Raw genomic sequence first — 19,228 nt, forward strand, 5'->3', positions numbered from 1 at the left:
ATTGTTCGTGTCACTTCGCTTAGATGTGAGGCAGTCTATAGGTCTATAAGAACCCCGAAAAGATCCAACCGCGAATGCATATGACGACTAATCTATCTGCTTGTCTCCGAATTTAGGTACTCTGGTCCTCTTTCTAATGCGAGACCCTTGAAAGGCGAACTTTGGATTTTCAGCCAAGATGCTTGCATATGCAGAAGCAAATGTTGACTTTGGCATAGCGTATGCCGAAATGGGGCCAAATAGAACTCTAGTTCAATCTATTTTCCAAATTAGGAGTGAACAAGAATCCGTCAAAAAGCAAAATGAAATACAGAAAAAGTTATTTTCAGTCAAAGGCCAAAAAAAAAAAAAAAATTGAAAATGAACAAAGAAAACGGCAGCAATTTTGGGTTATGTCTTTGGGGAAGGATATGTACCTGACTCTTCAGGGAAATATTGAGCTACTATCGGGTCGCCAAGGTAATCTTTAGTACTGCCAACCGATACCGTCTCTTCTGACACAGGTAGCTAAACTTTTCTTGTATACTATCTATAATTTGTAATATCTTGCGCTCTGCCGTTTCCTTTCCTTGACCTGCTGTAACTTCCGCCAAGTATCCGCAGCATATTGGGCTTCTCTGCCGACATACTTCGCTTGGGCTTTACTAGTTTGCCTGCGCGCGTATCTCGCCGTGATGCTCTGTACAATGACCGTAGTACGAAACATGAAGAAGGCGTCTCCCCATGGGAGATCTGGAGTAGGATCCCAGCCATTGACCCCGACATACCATCGTATACAATCTTCCCGGCTCGGCAGTCCTGGCACTTGATCGGGCTGAAAAGAACGCCCGTTCTGGTCTAGCCTATCCCAGAAATAGGGATGCGTCAGGTTACATATGTCAGCTAAAGGATGACCGAGGGCAGCCATTTCCCAGTCGAGAACTCCAATGATCCGAGGCTCAGACATATCGAAAACCAAATTATCAATCTTGAAATCCCCATGGATAACCACAGTTCGGTCCGTCGGCTGATATATTCTCCTGGAAAAGAAATCAACCATCTCGCTAAAGTGAGCAAGTTCCCCGACATATTCATTGGTCTCAACATTTACAACATTCGCATAGGATGTTGCGAGAGATTCAAACAAGGCAATTTGCCTATCATAGTATCTGCCCGGCTTTACAAAGCTCCGCAATTCCGTTTAGGTCAAGTCGATGGATACATGCGAGCATTTCAGCAGCTGCTTTCCATCTACATTGAGTACCTCTATTAGCATATGCTAAAAATCAGAACGGACTAATACGGCTGATGATTACTTACAGTTCTGGCCTCTCTGAAGCACTCGCATTGGGCATAGTTGAGTCTCGGAAAATGCGACCGTTCAGGTGCTCCATGATAAAGAATGGCGTGCCAATCACCGTATTGTCGACACACATGCAATATGTTTTGGGAACCGGCACCTCATTCTCCTTCAGAGCCTGGAATATAGTATATTCACGCTCAATCTGATGTAGATTTCTTGAAAGAAGCACCCCAGGAGGCTTCTTTCGCAAAACAAACTTTTTGCCATCCGCTGCAGTGAGTTGATAAGTGGGGTTGGATTGCCCGCCGGTGTACTATGGTTGTCTCGTTAACTATGTAGATCACACTGGTCCGTAGAGTTATCTCTCACTTGTTTGATATATATCGGCGTCTGGATCTCTGGGACAGCCGACTGAAGATATAGTTCCAAGGAGGGAACGTCGACCGGTTGGAGAACCTGATCAGCCATGACTCTGATTTGTGTTGATAAATAAATTCGCGGCCTGGTCCAACTGATAATGTTCTTAATACTCGATGAAGGTGTGTGTTGGGAGGTTAAATAGAAGTGTAATTATAGGATCCAAATATAATAGTCTTATTTAGTACCACCTGCAGGTAAACTAGATGACCTGATACCTGATAATCATGGGTTACCAAGAACCGGTCTTTTGTAGAGAACTACAGATGTGTTACGTTGAATGTTGATCTTGTTCAGTAGAGTATAATGCTCACGAGTGACCTCAACCTCAACCTCCCCAAACTAAGTTCATGCGGCCAAGCCTCGGACCGTATCTAAAAGCAGACGAAAACATATGCAAATGACCAGATAAAGGAAGATGTTCCTTCGTATGATTGTAACGTTGGTTAGACCCACACACATCCCCATCCCCGAAGGAAATAATCATGATAGGCTCGGCCCTTCACCGGTTGAGATCGCCTATATCTGCACCCAAACTCAATCTTCTCTGTACACATTACTTGTTAGATGTGATAATCAGTAATATACAACTAACCGAGACTAGATCAGTATATTGTATAAAGCAGATGTTGGAAGAAAACAGGTCACATTTAATTTAACGCCAAATTCGGCCTGAAATAACATAATTTTTACAAAGGAAGCAGTTACAAAGAAGACCGCAAGACGTTCACCTTACATCCACCTGACCTGTTACCTCCAATTTATTACTAGCTCACCGTGATGCGCCGATCTCAGCCAGATATTTTCGTGAATTTGATTTGCAAATCATGTGGAGGGCTGGTAGCGAATAGCCCTGAAGGACGTGGGTCATATTTCTCGTCCACTCTCAGAAGGTGGTATCGTTCCACTAGGACGGCAAGCTGACGCTTCATCTGCGCTAGTGCTAACGCTCTTCCCACGCAGCTTCTTGCGCCGTAGAAGAATGAAAACATGCAGATAGGTGACGGCGCGCCGCCTGATTGGTCTGGGCTTGATAGATCGGACTCTGAAATCCACCGATCGGGTTTGAATTTGTCCGCATCGGGTCCCCATAGATGCTCAGCGTAGTTGATCGCATGGGGACAGAGACCGACATAAGTGCCACGAGGAATGATCCGTCCATTGATGGTGGTTTCACGTATCGCCTTACGTAGAAGAAGCGAGAAGGCAGGATAAAGTCGTGTCACCTCCATCACGACGGCATTAAGTAAAGGTAGCTTTTCATAGACTTTCTCGTCAATTGTCTCGCGTCCGTTCCTTGCTTGGGCCAATTCTTGCCGTAACTTGACCTGCGTATCTTGATGTTTTGCTAGACAATATATTGCCCAGGCCAGGGTGCCGCCGGTACTCTCATACCTGCTCAAATTTGTCAGAATTTTTTACCCTCCCTAAACAAGACCGGACAAGGCTGATAGTACCCTGCTCCCAAAATAACAACGATCTGAGCGATAGCTGCGTCCTCACTAAAGGAATCCGTCTTGACCAGATTTTTCAAGAAATCCAAAGGCTGCGGCTCGCCCCTTTCAAGCTGGGTCAATCTTTCCCTGATCACCCTGCGACAAACCTTGACAAGCGTCTCGTGTGCTCCATCTAGCCTCTTGGTGACTTGGGACGGTAAAATATTGAGGAGCCATGGCGGCATAATATTAAATAGAAGGAAAAGCAATTTCTTCTCGCTTGTGCTCGTAAACAGCATCTCGTGCGCCTTGAATACTTCTTGGTGGTTTCCTAGGATAGTTTCGAAGTCTACACCAAGAGAAATAATACCAGTAACATCAAGTGACACTTTGGCCACAGTTTCTGTGATATTCACGACTGCTGTGGGCGTGCAACTCGGATCCCAACTCTGTTCCTGGGTACAGAGGTCTGCGATGTGGTCCACGAATTGCATAGATTTTCTGGACAATATGCCTTTGAGCCTGCTAACGTTCTGCTGGCTGAATACAGGTAAGTAGGTTTTGCGATGTTGCTTGTGCTCCTCTTGTTCTTGGGACACGATTCCATGACCCCAAAAACGAACGGTATAGCGTTTGAAGCCAGTTGGCTTTACGTAGTCGTAGGCGTGCATTGAAAGGACATCGGCCAAAGCCTGCGGATTCGTTGGAAAGACATAGGAAGACCCAAAAAGGCCGAAGGTATGCATCAGCCCTTCGGGATATGGGCGTTCGTTGATCCAGTTAGTGACTCGAGATGCTAAAGGCTCGTCAAAGATGTCAAACATGTGGTCGTAGAGCCAGTTGTTTGACTTTATCCATCAGCCTTCTCCAGAAATGGTAGTAGAGCGTTGGGATTTAGAAATACATACCATGGGCCCAGGTAAATCTTTAAGGGGGCTATTATGCCGTCTATAAAGTGTCTTCGTAGCAATCAAGACCATTCTTAGAATGGACCACGAGGTAACTATGACACTCGAGAGGAGAAGCATTGAGTGCGGGAGCAACTGCAATCGCCACAAGATGTAACATATGCTAGCTCCCCAAAGGGAAAATCTGAATAGGGCGAGTAGCTCAGCGCCAGCCATGTTGACTCTAGAGTGTGAAGGCTGAGATGGGATTTGATATATTGGTCATATTATAGAGAGTGACGGGATTTACTTATATTGCTATTAGCCAGCGCAACAAAGAGCATCTGTTCGTGCCTTAAACCTATCATTCGAGATACAGTACTTCAGATCAGTCCGATGCAAAATGAAAACAATAACTTAGTCTTTCTTGTGCACCTTATTGCGTCATTGCCATGGACGGAGTTGTTCGCGTTTTCCACTATAGGACATGTACATCAGACTGGCAGGTCCGATACAGGAAACCGATTGACGGTCAAGCCAGGTACTGACGACATACTTTTTGCCTCAGAGTTACCAACCACGTGTTCTCTTGTAGTGACGGTATATCGTGTAAATCGCCACCGTGTTGATCGATTCACGGAGGAAACCCACCCCCCAACTAAGCTGTAAGGCTCATCTGTGGTCAGGTGCGTAAAAGAAGGACTTGTTACACAGCTATATACGCTCCCTAATTAGAAAGCGCGTCACTAATTCGTTTATGTGGATGGTTGGGATAGCTCATTGGCCGAGGTACTCAGAGTCTCAGTTTGCAGGTTCTGCACCGATCTCTGTTTGGCAATGAATATCGATAGAAAGTAAACTCAATTCTAACCGAAAGGTGGCAATACGCATGGTGTTTGCCGTCCGTGCTTCTTATCCGCACTATACAGATACGGGTTAAAAGGGAAACGAAGGAAGGCGGCCTCTCCATGTAGATGCAAGGACGGAGCTGAGCATAGCAACGGTTGATTAGTTGCCCCAAAAGGCACGTGCACTTTGTCCTAAGAAACTTCAAGAACTACCGATGAATTTCCTTCTGTCCTAACATACAGTATATCACAATTCCAATACAATGGCACTACAGGACATGAGACTACTCGCCCGCGTGGTAGACGAGATTGCCGAAACAGACCCCTGCAGACTGTTTGCTCGAATACCACGAGAAAACAGTCCCACGACCGGCTTCCAAGATATCTCAGTACAGGTCCTAGCTCGTGCTGTCAATGTGATGTGTAGGTGGCTGGAACGCACGGTGGGAGTGCCTCTTTCAAACGAGCCGCTGGCATATATTGGAAGTAACGATATATGCTACTGTATCTTTACGCTAGCATGCCACAAAGTCGGATACTGGGTAAGTGTGTTATGAAGTGCTATCTTGTTTCCGCACAAGCAGTAACCTTTATCTAGCCTTTCCTCCCATCAACGAGAAATTCTCATGCCGCTCATATTCACTTGCTGCATGAGGTTGGATGTAAGAAGCTTCTCTATAATAAAGCACAAGAGCGCCTTGCTGCAACGCTTGTGCAACAATGTCACCTTTTAGACATTTTCCAGGTTCCCTGCATGGAAGTAATTCTCGGTCACGAAGATGGCAATTGCCCATATGTCTGCCACCACTCGTATGAGGTTATGCAAAAGGATGTCGCATGTATCATTCATAGTTCCGGCACCACTGGTATGTTTAATAGCCTCGAATTTCTATTTTTCTATTCACTTGGGTCTGAGATTGACAAGGTTTCTGGCTGGTCCACAGGAATGCCCAAGGCGGTGTTTCTCACGCACGGTTTCTTCGCATGCTTGGACAACCTCAACAAGCTTGTATGGCCAGAAAACCGGCAGCCAAATATATTTTATAGACTCCGTAAGCCTGTACTCACTACCACGCCTTTCTATCACATCATGGGATTTGTGACTTTCGTCTTCTCGATCTTTCACGGAACCCCTCTGGTTTACGGTCCCGAGCAACAACTATCTCTCGATTTATTGACGAGAATTATCCGAGAAGCCCAGCCCGCAGCGGTTGCCCTCCCTCCAGCTATTTTGGAAGAACTGAGCCAATCGCAAAGAGGATGCTCGTCTCTTCAAAAGCTTGACTGCGTCTACGTGGGCGGGGCACCCCTCGCCGACGAAACAGGCTCTCTCCTCCAAAGATATACACGAGTAATTACAATGTTTGGGTCTAGCGAGCTGGGATGGCTGCCAGCGATGGTACCTGATGATTCAGCAGATTGGAACTACTACGAGTGGAACCCATGTGCTGGTATCAGGATGGCCGCTGTGAGCGATGGCATGCATGAGCTTGTCATTGAGAGGAACCAAGAATACGCAGAGTACCAAGCCATATTTTGCAATTTTCCGGAGCTCGAGGTCTACAGAACGAAAGATCTATTCATGATGCACCCAACCAAACCATGGCTATGGAGGTTCTGTTGCCGCCAGGACGATATAATATTGCTGAGTAACGGTGAGAAGCTCAACCCTGTGACGATGGAGAAGATAATTGGAACGCATCCATACGTGGCAAACGTTTTGGTGGTTGGGCAAGCAAAGTTCCAAACAGGCTTGCTGGTGGAGCCCTCGATAGACGCCCAACGGCTTGACCCTCTTGCATTTGTTAGCGCCATATGGCACACTGTCCAAGAAGCCAACGATTCCGTCCCGGCCTATGGTCGCATAATAAAGGGAATGGTCAGAACCGCCTCGTTAGGGAAAGCATTCAGAAGGTCTGCTAAGGGGACGGTTCAGAGACGCGCCACAATCGAGGACTTTGCTGCAGAAATTGAAGAGATGTATGCAGCAGACCCAGAAAAATACATGGGGCCAGAAGCCCCGGCTGTACTGAATTCGGTTACCGTCACCGAATATGTCCGCCAAACGATCGCTGAGGCGTTGGGGCATTCAGATTTTCAGAATACGCAAGACTTCTACGACCTGGGATTCGACTCATTAATGTCACTCGCTGTCTCTAGGTCATTACAGAAGGACATCCGGGCTCATCGCCCAGACCTACCAAGTACTATTCTCGGCCCACAGATGATATACGCCAACAATACGGTGTCTCGTTTGGCAGTCTACATCCTGAACCTTATCAAGGGGATCCAACCTGCAGATACGGACCGGAGCACCAAATTGGCCAAATTGGTCACTCAATATACCTCCGGCTTAGATTGCAGTAGGACACCCAGGCTTCTGTCACAGGGCCAGCCACTGAGGACTGTTATTCTAACCGGGTCCACGGGATCCTTGGGGACATATCTGCTCAAGGAGCTGCTTAATAACCAGTCAACTGAAAAGATATATTGTCTAAACAGATCAGAAGACGCCGAATCAAAGCAGAGGTCATCCCTCGAGAAAAAGGGGATAATGCTACATCACCAGCATTGGAACTCTAAACTGGAGTTTCTTCACGTCTCAATACAACAGGACCGGTTCGGGTTGAGCGAGTCAAAATATGAGGAACTTCTAGGCTCAGTCAACGCCATCGTTCACAACTCATGGAAGCTGGACTTTAACCTGCACGTGAAATCGTTTGAAGATGTCCACATCAGAGGGGTTCGTAGATTGGTCGAGTTCAGTCTATCCAGCAGTCACACGGCTGACATTCATTTTATCTCCTCGATCGGCACGGTTGGGAAGTCGACTACAGGAATTGCGACCATCATTCCGGAGGAGCCCGTGAAAGACTGCTCGTTGGTACTTCCGAACGGGTACTCAGAGTCTAAATATGTGAGTGAGCAGATCTGCTATGAGGCCTGCCGAGCGGCTGGGGTCAGGACGACGATCTACCGCGTGGGGCAGATTGCCGGTCCTACGACGCAACAAGGACAGTGGAACCCAGATGAATGGCTTCCAGCAATGATCAAATCATCAATAACCATGCGCTGCGTACCTGAGACTCTCGGATCGAGGACAGTCGATTGGATTCCAGTAGTAAGAGCTCCCATACTCATAGTTCATTTACTCGGGTGTTAATCTTTGAATGAATATACAGGACCTTGTATCCGCAATCATAATGGATATTATCCATGTTCGCCAAGAACACCAATTCGACCACTCTTGTGCCGTTTACCACTTGCGAAATCCAACCAGTGCATCGTGGCGATCGCTCCTTTCACCCCTTGTTGAGAACTACGGGGTGTCCCCTGTTAGCTTAACAGCATGGATTGCGAAACTCGAAGACATTCAGGCAACAGCATCTGAAACAATCCAAGACATTCCTGCTGTGAAGTTACTAGACTTTTTTAAGGAACTGGAGAGCTCAGCACGAGCCGATATGCCAACAATCGATGTGCGGAAGGCAATGGAGTCGAGTACGACAATGAGGGCTCTCGAGCCAATTTCTGCTTCTTTGATGTACAACTGGCTTAAGCAATGGAAATATTGAATGTGTCTATATTGATTACCGTCGAAATCCGAACATATTTCAAACATTCTTAACGCAGCAAGTGGGAATATAATAAATACGGATAGGCGTATCTATAAGTGTAGTAGTAGGTATACGCCTTGTATTTTCTCCTTCTATAGGACGGGTGTTATATATACGGTACCGTTAGCGTTATTATAGATAGTCCTATAGGTTTCTTAAAAGCACTAGCTTATATTATACGAAATAAAACCTAAAAAATAGCTTTTTATGCAAAATGTCGGTTCTATTCGAATACTTTCAGTCCGGCTCCTGTGTTCACCCGGATTTAAGAAACCGGAGAGTCTTCTGATGATGTGGATCGTAAAAGGTAGTGTTGACATACACGCATACATGCAATGCATGCAGGGTGTGCGTTTGTCTCTATGTGCAGACTTAGCTCTCTCAGAGCATTTACTTAGTTTGTCTCGTTTGTTATTTTGTAAGCTTATATACCGTCGCCTTTCCATAGATGCATCATCACCTCTCTTCTTCTTCACGATTTTCCCTCCATCTCTCTCTTGTCTCGTAGCCTCAACGGGTAGTCTTATCCTTGACCGTGACTGAAGCGTTCGCGGCTTTGCCAGTAGTTTGTATTTGAATGTCAACTCTGTCCTAACGAACTTCAAGGGATGGATGCAATGAACCAAAAAAGTAATGCAAAAAAAAAATACATACAACAGTGAGGATTCGCTGGTGGTCACCCACCCAACTACTAACTCACCGGCGTGTGGCTTAAGTACGGCTGAGCGGACGGGAAGCCCTGTTTTCCACACCCTATGGTCGTATGTATTAGGTTATGTGTTAGGATTACTTATATCCTAGTACTATAGTAGGCCTGGGGCTAGGCTAGATTGCTTCAAGATATCGCAAATGGAAAGAGTGATAGTGTCTTCCTCCTCTACTCCGAAACCAATTGGTTCAGGACGCGGCTTAGGATATAGCAGGCGTCATTTATTAAATGTGGGTTACTAGGCCTTACGATTAGAAAGCTATAGGAGAAACACATAAGTCTATACCGCCCCCGTAGGCACAGGACAAGATATGTAATCTAATCATAGTCAAAGAAATGTGCGCGGGCTTATCTACTTGGCGTGCTGCTTACATTCCTCATAATGGGGAGAGGGTTGTGGCCTTACGGCTCTCTTTTGTCATTTCATATTATCTCAGTGAGGCCGTATGCTAATAGATATTAACCAACCATGTACAACTTCGATATATCAGACTCAAATCACAGCTTCGCTCAAAGAAAGTCGTATTTTGTGCGGTAGGTGGAGGTTTGAAGTTGCCAACCAATTAGCAGCCTGATTGGGCCTGTTTCCACATGATTGCTGACTCACCAAGCTATAACTATTGTGATTGGCCAGATGGGTTGTTCTCCAGGCTGCGTATGTTCCAAGGGTTTAGTTATACAACATACGGTGAGGACCAGCACGTGAGGATGTTTATATCCCATCCAAGGAACACATATATTTATTGCAGCCTCATCCTCCATTCAATCTTTCAACTTGTCGGGAACCACCAATTTCCAAGGTGTTCAACACAATAGACCTTCTGAAAGGCACTTCCGGTTGCCCCTCCTCAGACGATGGAAGACCACATCAAGGAGTCCATCAAGCAAGTAGATGAGAACACATGGCTTATTGGTAGCCTGATTCTCCATTCTTTGAGTGGTCGTTCCGATGCCTCTTCTTGGTACGACTCGACCGACAATATTTCCTACACCCTCACCAACGCGCCCGCCCCTCCGCCTCCGGCCGTGCCATTGATTGCAAAAAGTCCAAAGATTTTGCTTGTGTATCAAGCAGGAAATAGCTCTGCAGTCTGGTCCATAGGCACTAGTGCCTTTTGCAAGGTCAAGTTGCGTGTGGAAGGGGCAACATCTGAGGCTGCTACATTGGCTTTTGTCCAGGAGCAAAAGCCTTACTTCAAGACCCCTAGCATCTTACACCAGGCTGAGGATAATAGCAGGTCCTACCTCTTCCTCGGCAGAGTGCCTGGACGGACGCTTGCAGATGCTTGGCCCACTCTAGATGAAACTTGGAAACATTACTATGTGGAAGCAGTGGTGAAAGTCTGCGAGACCCTTGAAGGCTGGAAAGGACACGCGCTTGGTGGCGTGGATGGAAAAGGCATACCTGAAGAGTATCTCGTCAAGCTCGGAGCTGGCACGAAAGACTTTCGCCCCGAGAAACTTACGGAAGTTTGTCAACTGATGGGTATGGATTGCTCGACATTCGTTTTTTACCATGCCGATCTCGGTCCTGGAAATATCATTGTGGAAGATGTGCCTAAAGCTGGCACTGTTGGCATTATTGATTGGGAGATTGCCGGGTATTTCCCAAGGGGATGGATACGAACCAAGTTTCGCATAAGCAGTGGATTGGACCTTCCCAATCCGGGTGTCAATGAGTCTTATTGGTAGAGGTCGGAGGTTCAAAAGCTACTAGAGAAACATGGATTTGAGGACCATGTGGCAGAATGGCAGTCTTGGTGGTATTGATTTCCTATCTAGGATCATGTCTTGTCTCGATACAAAATTCGCACACAAACATGCCGAGAAACACGCAGCTCCCAACACTAACTACGCCGAATAACGATTTCATTCTTCCGCAGCCGAACATCTACGCTGAAGAGAGTAACCAGGTCGTCCTATACCCCGACCGTCGACTTAGCAGTCGCGCCGTCTGATCCACGACCCGTCCTGGTCGTCACATCCGCCAACTCTACGTGGAATCGCTTTCCGATTATCCAGCACGGAGCGTAGTATATTGCTTTCAACAGCCATTAGGAAGGAGAGATATGAACACGCCGAACCCTAGTCTACCAGCAAATCGTCCCGGATCGAATGGTGGGAGATATTTCACTATACAGCGGGCGAACGGTAATAGTGCCAATGGGAAGAATGACGGACTAAGTGGTAGTCATCAACATACGCTCGAAGAGAGCCATCGTGTCAAAAAGAGTAATTAGGTCAGCGATAATCCCCGTCAAGCTTTTCAAATGATGGATGCGAAGAACAAAAAAAAAAGAATGCAAAGAAAAAAAAACATACAAAAGTGAGGATTCGCTGGTGGTCACCTATCCGCCCTGTGCCTGGCCAAATCTCCACCTGAGCTCCAGCCGTGTTGCTCCGATTGGTGAGCCGGCCCTGGAAAAGGAATAGTGGACTTTCATTCTTGACGTTGATTGGTCGCATTTAGATTACCAGTGCTTGACCCACCTTCTACCCTCTGTTCCGCCCCCAATGGCTTGCCGAGAATCGCCCCGTAGTGTATAATCCAGCCCTATGAAATTGTCATTGTTTTTGGGTACCTAGGTAATGTTTGTCTGAGACCATGCTGTCAAAGGGCTCAAGGTTCCCTCATTCAATCGCGCCCTTCGGACCCCGGTAAGGCCGGTACGGAAGAGCGCTGTGGGACTTAACATGCCTTTTTACTTGGCATTGAGGAGGGTGCTTGGTGAATGCTAGAGTACAGAGTACTCCGTAGTGTAGTTTGCTAATAGACCTGTATACTCGGAAGGCAACTTGCGGCTCCGATAATGCAAAAGGTACTGGCACGAGTAAATTTCACTCAAGTGGGTCTTTCAAGCTGTTACTTGTAGTGCCAAGAAAGTGCTAGGATTGAAATTGGAGTGAGGTTGCAGCGCTAAGCTTGTTCTATAGTAAAACCGAGTTATAACGATACTGGATAAAATGATAACTTGGTTTTAATGGCCGGAATCTGGTGCATGAACCAATCCACCATACAAATATGGTTAAAACCTCCTTACTACGGATATCGCACATTCACCTTTCCTGAACGCAAAAAATCGTTATATCTAGGGCTTAGTTAGGTTAATCAAAGAAAGGAGAATAAGACAGAAGTAGAGACATATAAGGAGCTTTTCAGGGGTCTAATTTGTACATAAACCAGAAATATATAACTAATTGTTGGAATAAAATACGGCATTATTCCACTAGACCAAGACAAAAACCAAGGTTAATGTACATGGCCTAATGGAGGCCATATCCCAGTTTGACACTATTTAATATATGGCACCTTGGTTTCACGATTACCTAGGTATAACGATAGTTATTGCCTATCTGAATTATATCGCTATGACCCGGTTTGCTATATACGCAGTCTCACAGGGCTCAATTTACCACAAGCTTTACAGGACTCTTGGCAAGCCACAACGCCACTACGCCCCGGTCATACCTACTAAGGTGGCCGGAGGTACTCCGTCTAGATATTGGCTTGTGATCCACGGTGAACTCCGGTGTGCGAAGGCCCACGCTAGGGATGTTAGTGGTGATATTATAAACTAAGAGCCGGGGGGCAGGATGGACCTCACTTTCCGAAAAAGTGAACAACTTTGATTAATAAAGACTTTGTTAATTCAGCTTGGATGTGACCCTACATTGGCCTCATTCCTTGTATTAAGAAATATATTGATAATGAAATCTCCAACTCTCGTTGTGGCAGTAATACTTCATACATGTAGAATGCTCTAATACATCGGAAAATGAACAAGATCGCATCTAAATCAGGAGCGTTCCCACAATCAATACACTAGCAGTCCACCATTTCAGCGAAGAAGCCATATTGGTAATAGCAGCCCCGCCGTTCTTGGCTGGGCAGCTCACAATAGGGTCAATACCCTGGCAATGAGCTGAAGTGATAGAAGCTGCTATGCTCGAGGCAGCCGAAGGAACGATGCTGACTTTGCAAGGAGAAGGAGTAGGCACCGGAGTCTCGAGCGCGGCGCATTTGTCGCCTTGATAGTAGCCCGATTGAGCTATAAGAGTTTTCGTGACGTTGAACGCCATGGCGGAGATGTCATCGCACTTGTCATCGGCGGTGAGAGCGGTCAAATTGGGCTCACCTGCCCCTTTTTTTGTGGTGAAGCGGACGGAATGTTTACCCCACGGGTTGTTCAGGTTGACCTTAGGCTTGTTGTCGGAAGTGGTCTTATTCGCCGGTGTAGAGCAGTTCGTCCAATCAAGACCCCAGACAAATTCCCATTCATTCTCGGTGTCCAGACTCTCAGGATGCAGAGGGCTAGATATGCTATCCTTAAGGTATAACACCGGGTCCGTCGTATTGAGGCCCAACTCATGGTCATCGATATAGGCGGCCATTGATTGATTCCCCCTTGGGAGATGCACCGACCACACACCGAAGCTAAGGTGTGGATAGAGTCCGTCAATCACTTTGGGGTTCTGAATTGCGAAGATGACGGGCATGAGCACCATCGGCTCAAAGGTACCATTTCTTGGGAAGATCAAATCGATCTCTCCGAAGCCCAAGTCATGCGTATTGGCCGCTCCTACGGACGCCAGAAGGCTAAGGGCGAGGAGTCGCGCCTTGTTGAACATCCTGCGATTTCGGCAATATAGTGGAAAGGTCTGTGGAACAATGGATAGTCTAAAAGAAAAAGCTGATATCTGATATTCGTGACTCAAAAAAAAGATCGAAAGACAAGTGTTGGGTAGGACCCCAAATGTGTAATTTTTCCGGGCACAAACGGGACTACGCTAGGGAGACTAGGTGGTTTCGTTTGTAAAGAGGGTCCTTTTAAAGTGGACCACGTCAATACGGAATACATACGGATACACAACTGTACATTACATTTAATAGCCCTAGTTTATGTCCGTTGTCTCTCGGTGTAGTGGGTCCCAGTGCTTAGGGGATCGAGAGCGAATGACATGGATAAAGAAGAAGGGGTTGAATCAACGAACTTTTGTGGCCGCTCGCATGTGACTGTTTATATTTTGTGGAGACGAACCTGGGGTTCCCCGCATCCCCGAGACGAGGAAGGCACTCGGGCAAAGAACTTGAAGCGGATAAGAGTTTTGCGACCCGAGACGAGGGAAACGGGAAATAGCTGATGGATTCGGCTCTTGACCACTACGATGCTGGCGCATGCTCTGATGCCGCAATGCATTCGCGATCACCTTACAGACGGCCACGCGCACGAAAGTCCCGCGGTCGCGGCCTGCGGACGACGAATGGATGGTGGGTCATTTGCCTCTCAAGAGCTCCAGGGCTTCAGCTTGTGCTTACCTAACGAGATGTAGCATTACATGCCGGAAACGACACTTGAAATGCGACGAGGTCAAGCCGATATGCGGCGCTTGTGCCAAAAATAACAAGATCTGTGAATTCGCTACCTCGGGTCGTCGCAGCGTCAACCTTCCAGCCTCGGACGGGGCCGTTACAGAGACTGTTCCTGATCTGAGCGCACAGCAAAGTGCGGTCGCCGTGGAGGAGAACGAACGAGCACCAAGCACAGCTCAGACAAACCCCCCGCTTTCCGAACTGCGTGAAGCTATTGTCCCAGGCTGGCATAGTTCTACTGTCGATTCCGACCTCTCTCAACCTCCGCAACTTGATCAACTGACGGGGAGTCAACCCGATTCGAACCAGAGTCTGGTGGCTTTGACAGATGCCTCTTTGTCACCCTCTAATTCATCCTTTGCGGCAATACGGTGGTTTGGGCTGCTAGCTAATGATGCTGCTAAGGACAGTTCGCAGGTGTCTACGATCGATAATTCCTGGGTGAACCAAGGTTTCTCCCTGCAGGGTCACTCTAATCCAGATGGCCAAACCCAACTCAGCTCGTTGCAATGCGCGACGCTGGTATTAGACGCCCCTTCTTCCATTTATGCAAGTGATGACCCAACACATGCCGGTGCTTCAGATGGCAATACGCTGGGGGATGAGCAGATATGGCAGTCACGAGAGCAAATCGAGCTTCTACCGGGCGAGGAGACATTGTTTGAACATTTCGTAACTCGGGTGAGCCCATGGGTATGCATAATCTGCCATGCTTATAAGACTTAGAAATGCTTGGCTTACAACGCTCTTTACCAGATTGATCTCTTCGATCACACATCCCAATTTTCTACGTTCGTTGCCCACCTGGCCGTAAGTTAATTTCAGCCTCGCAAACAAGGTTCTGCAATCGGAATACTGACCTGGTGTCTGCAGATATACAATGCGGGGCTGATGAATGCTATACTCGCTCTTGCATATCGACATCTGGCCTTGAATCCTCATCTAAGTGATCATAATGTGCCAAATAAGCAGGAAGCAGCTCTTCAATATTATTACCAGACTCTACACTACGTGCAAAAGGCTATGCAGTACTCTGGTTACAAAAGAAGCCTCGAGCTACTTGCAACAACGTTGATCATTTCCGCCTACGAGATGCTTGACAATTCCACGAAAGATTGGGAGAGGCATCTCGAGGGTGTATTTTTGATCCAGAGATCCCAGACCATTCATGGCGAGTCTGGGGGGCTGCATTCGGCCGTTTGGTGGGCATGGCTTTGTCAGGACATCTGGGCGGCTTTCCGGGAGAAACGCAAAACTCTTACATTTTGGGTTCCGCAAAAGCCCCTTTCTGAATTATCGCCACACGAGCTTTCCAGACGCTCAATATACAATACTGCGAAGGTGATCAGCTATTGCGCTGATACGGTGACCGAAGCAGATATCGGACGTCGGGTCGATGAGGCAAACCATCTTCGCAAGATGTTGGATGACTGGCAACGACACCTGACTATTGAGTTCTCTCCCTTGCCGCTTGGCTCAGGCCACCAGTCATACTTTCGACCTATCTGGATCTGCCCACCTGCATTTGGTATGGATGAGAAGACAGTACACTATAATCCTTAGAAACAACTAACACAAGATATAGCCGTGGCGGTCCAATTATTTAGCGTGTCACATATTCTATTACTTGCTCATGAGCCTAGCCTAGGAGGCATTGAGCAGTATCTCAGGCGACAAAGCGTAATCAAACACTGCGTGGAGAATATCTGCGGTATTGCTGTGACATTAAAGGATAACCCATCCAGCATAATGTCATCGCAAGCTCTATATATCGGTACGTTTTTCAATGCACCCTATTTGAGAAACACGACTAACAGGAAAAATAGCCGGACTATTTGCACAAGGGCACAATACCCGAAAGGCTATCTTGGAACTGCTGGAAGCCTGTCGTGAACGAAGTGGCTGGCCAGTCAGATCTTTAGGTGAAGACCTCCAGCATCTTTGGGCAGACCATGAGCCGACAAAAGAGGCAGCTGCCGCGAACTTGGCGCGATCTATTCCATAAAGAGTTGAATGAGGTTTTTGGGCATCTATCCTTTGTATTACTCATATTACTTGGAAATATTTTGGAATTGTTTTCAATAAAGCAGCAGGCAAAAAGCCGTCCAATCAAGGCTTTGAAGCCTCGGGACAAATCGCACCCCGTCTCGGGGACAACTTGCATCCCTAGCCGATCAAAACTTAATAAGTTGACTGGACATCCTCAATGAATACATTTCAAATTTTATCTATTACACTTCTCTATCGAAATGACCTGGAAAGACTCCAACCGATATAAGCGCATCCTCCGCGAGGCCGAGATCGGCCACTACGGGGTCATCGCCGTCATCGCTTACAACATCGAACAAATTGTGGGCTTTGTTCGAGCTGCAGAGACCGCACGCTCACCACTCATTCTTCAACTATTTCCTTGGGCCATCGAGGTCACAGATGGTTTGCTAGTTCGCGCCGCAGCCGAGGCCGCGAAGCGTGCAAGCGTGCCTATCAGTGTTCACCTCGACCATGCTCAATCCGAAGCTATTATCAAGCACGCAGCAGAGCTTCCATTCGATAGTATCATGGTGGACATGTCGCACTACGACAAGGAAACAAACTTGAAAAAGACCCGTGAGCTGGTACAATATTGCAACGAGCGCGAGAAGGCCACGGAAGCCGAGCCGGGTCGTATCGAGGGAGGAGAGGATGGAGTCATGGACACTGCAGGATTGGAAGCATGTCTGACGACCTCTGAGGAGGTAGACGAGTTCATCAACACGGGTGTGGATGTCCTTGCCCCCGCCTTTGGCAATGTCCACGGTGAATATGGCCCGCGTGGCCCGCATCTTGATTTCGAAAGGCGAGTATCAGTGTCTCGGGGAAAGATACATCACTAACTATATGGGCAGATTTGAGATGGTGCGAGCTCGGGCAAATGGTAGAGTCAATTTGGCTATACACGGCACTAATGGGTTTGCTCCGGAACTGATCAAACGCTGTGTGGTCGCTGGTGTCACCAAGATCAACGTAAACCGGCTTGTCTTGGATGATTACTACGACCACCTTCGCGAGAACGTGGGAAAGATGTCGCACACCCAACTTATCGAGGAGGGCATCCAGAAGGTGACGGACCTGACCATCAGATGGATGGAGATCTGCGGTTCGGCGGGCAAGGCATGAAGGAAGGGAAATTGTGTCAATAGGGTGATTTGAGCATTTTTGAATTGAACAGCGAATATCTATATATAACTACTGTCGGGCCGTATCTCCCGTTTTATCTGATGGTCCTTGCTATCCCATAAAAAGTTCGAAAGAAATAAGGGAGTCTCATATGACTCTTTTCTCATTAATGGCTCCGGAAGGTGGAAACATCTTAATTCTAATCCCGCATATCTCTTTAGGGACCTGACTCTTCCCACCTATTTATGTTCCGATGCAGACGGACCATTATAGTGGGCCTTGTCTCGTCTCGGGGAACCCTTCTCCAATACCTTTCCCGTCTCGGACGTCCCCCGAGATATGCGGGGGGAATGCTGTGCGTGCTTCAACGGGAGTACGTGTGATATGTAAAAATGAATTTGTCTCTTAACTTTGTCCTTGACAGTCTCACAGTCAATCTTCTGCATCTATTAATCACATTTCACAATGGCTTCCTCTGTGACCGACCTACTGGCTAAGGCCCCAGAAAGCACCCCTCAAACTCAGGTCACCCTCGGCGGAAAGGTTATTGCTAGTATGTACCTGGAATATTAAAGAGACATTAGTGTGTCAACTGATCTCGTTAGTTACCGGTGCCAATCGCGGTATTGGTCTCGGTATCGCCGAGTGCTGCCTTTCTAACGGCGCGACCAAGGTCTACTCTATTGACATTGGGGAGACCGGAGAAGATTTTGCTGCTCTCTCCAAGCGCTATCCCGGTCAACTCTTTGCTGTCGTCGCCAACGTGACCGAGGAATCGACCATCTCCGTGGCTATCGATAAGATCATCGAGGAAGCTGGTGCTCTACACGGAATGGTGGTTAACGCTGGACGAACAAACCACAAAGCTGCCCTGGACTTCACCCAGGAGGACATTGAGACCTTGTTCAACGTTAATCTCTTCGGGGCTTTCTATACCGCACGCGCGGCTGCTCGTGCATTCATCAAACTTGGAATAAAGGGATCTATTGTCTTCACGGCATCAATGGCCTCTTACCGTCCCAACAAGGTAAAAGCTGCCTTCGATTTCTTCCCAGGCAATCACTGACATTGCATTTCAGCGCGTCCCTTCCACTCCCTACGGTGCCTCGAAGGCAGGCGTACGCAACATGACCCACACTTTGGCAATGGAATGGGCGCAGTACGGTATTCGTGTCAACAGTGTGTCGCCTGGTCTAGTCAAGACCGCCATGACATACTGGGTTCCCCAGCAGCCGGACTGGGAACAGCAGCTGAAGTATTATGGCGGATTCCCTAGGTTGGCCGAGGTACAGGAACTCGGTGGTGCCTACGTGTACCTTCTAAGTGAGGCTGCCAGCTACACCACCTCTATTGATATTCCAGTCAACGGGGTGATAGGCAGTAAGTGTTTCCGAGTTCTTCCAGTGAAATCAATAGGCTAACACATGAAGTCTGTTAAACATTGTGTATTAGTTTTCGAGATACAGATGTATGAGATGGGTGAAGAGAATGGATGAAAGGGCCTT

General features: G+C 47.4%; 8 protein-coding genes across 8 annotated transcripts; 5 read left to right on the top strand and 3 right to left on the bottom strand.

The window, feature by feature from the left end:
- Window positions 1–529: 529 nt before the first annotated feature.
- N7525_009363 (phosphotransferase family protein) lies at window positions 530–1,750 on the bottom strand (the record flags this gene model as incomplete). The annotated part of the gene is made up of 3 exons (XM_061214688.1): window positions 530–1,136; window positions 1,300–1,595; window positions 1,652–1,750. 3 exons carry the CDS (start codon window positions 1,748–1,750, stop codon window positions 530–532), a joined length of 1,002 nt encoding a protein of 333 aa, XP_061069119.1.
- A 740-nt stretch (window positions 1,751–2,490) lies between these two features.
- On the bottom strand, window positions 2,491–3,959 carry N7525_009364 (cytochrome P450; the record flags this gene model as incomplete). Its single annotated transcript, XM_002563417.2, has 2 exons — window positions 2,491–3,094; window positions 3,157–3,959. 2 exons carry the CDS (start codon window positions 3,957–3,959, stop codon window positions 2,491–2,493), a joined length of 1,407 nt encoding a protein of 468 aa, XP_002563463.2.
- A 1,174-nt stretch (window positions 3,960–5,133) lies between these two features.
- Window positions 5,134–8,445, top strand: N7525_009365 (uncharacterized protein; the record flags this gene model as incomplete). The annotated part of the gene is made up of 3 exons (XM_061214689.1): window positions 5,134–5,412; window positions 5,469–7,991; window positions 8,053–8,445. The coding sequence occupies 3 exons, from the start codon at window positions 5,134–5,136 to the stop codon at window positions 8,443–8,445; spliced, it is 3,195 nt and encodes a 1,064-aa protein (XP_061069120.1).
- A 1,606-nt stretch (window positions 8,446–10,051) lies between these two features.
- Window positions 10,052–10,888, top strand: N7525_009366 (uncharacterized protein; the record flags this gene model as incomplete). Its single annotated transcript, XM_002563420.2, has 1 exon — window positions 10,052–10,888. The coding sequence occupies one exon, from the start codon at window positions 10,052–10,054 to the stop codon at window positions 10,886–10,888; it is 837 nt and encodes a 278-aa protein (XP_002563466.2).
- A 2,100-nt stretch (window positions 10,889–12,988) lies between these two features.
- N7525_009367 (uncharacterized protein) lies at window positions 12,989–13,825 on the bottom strand (the record flags this gene model as incomplete). Its single annotated transcript, XM_002563421.1, has 1 exon — window positions 12,989–13,825. The coding sequence occupies one exon, from the start codon at window positions 13,823–13,825 to the stop codon at window positions 12,989–12,991; it is 837 nt and encodes a 278-aa protein (XP_002563467.1).
- A 512-nt stretch (window positions 13,826–14,337) lies between these two features.
- On the top strand, window positions 14,338–16,572 carry N7525_009368 (Zn(II)2Cys6 transcription factor; the record flags this gene model as incomplete). The annotated part of the gene is made up of 6 exons (XM_061214690.1): window positions 14,338–14,465; window positions 14,528–15,260; window positions 15,324–15,377; window positions 15,441–16,095; window positions 16,153–16,341; window positions 16,394–16,572. The coding sequence occupies 6 exons, from the start codon at window positions 14,338–14,340 to the stop codon at window positions 16,570–16,572; spliced, it is 1,938 nt and encodes a 645-aa protein (XP_061069121.1).
- A 244-nt stretch (window positions 16,573–16,816) lies between these two features.
- On the top strand, window positions 16,817–17,723 carry N7525_009369 (class II fructose-bisphosphate aldolase; the record flags this gene model as incomplete). Its single annotated transcript, XM_002563423.1, has 2 exons — window positions 16,817–17,415; window positions 17,453–17,723. 2 exons carry the CDS (start codon window positions 16,817–16,819, stop codon window positions 17,721–17,723), a joined length of 870 nt encoding a protein of 289 aa, XP_002563469.1.
- A 465-nt stretch (window positions 17,724–18,188) lies between these two features.
- N7525_009370 (uncharacterized protein) lies at window positions 18,189–19,219 on the top strand (the record flags this gene model as incomplete). The annotated part of the gene is made up of 4 exons (XM_002563424.2): window positions 18,189–18,276; window positions 18,329–18,750; window positions 18,803–19,103; window positions 19,176–19,219. 4 exons carry the CDS (start codon window positions 18,189–18,191, stop codon window positions 19,217–19,219), a joined length of 855 nt encoding a protein of 284 aa, XP_002563470.2.
- Window positions 19,220–19,228: the final 9 nt, after the last annotated feature.

Source organism: Penicillium rubens, assembly GCF_028828025.1.
Source record: "Penicillium rubens strain IBT 27055 chromosome Unknown utg000003l_segment0_segment0, whole genome shotgun sequence".
NCBI lineage: Eukaryota > Fungi > Ascomycota > Eurotiomycetes > Eurotiales > Aspergillaceae > Penicillium > Penicillium rubens.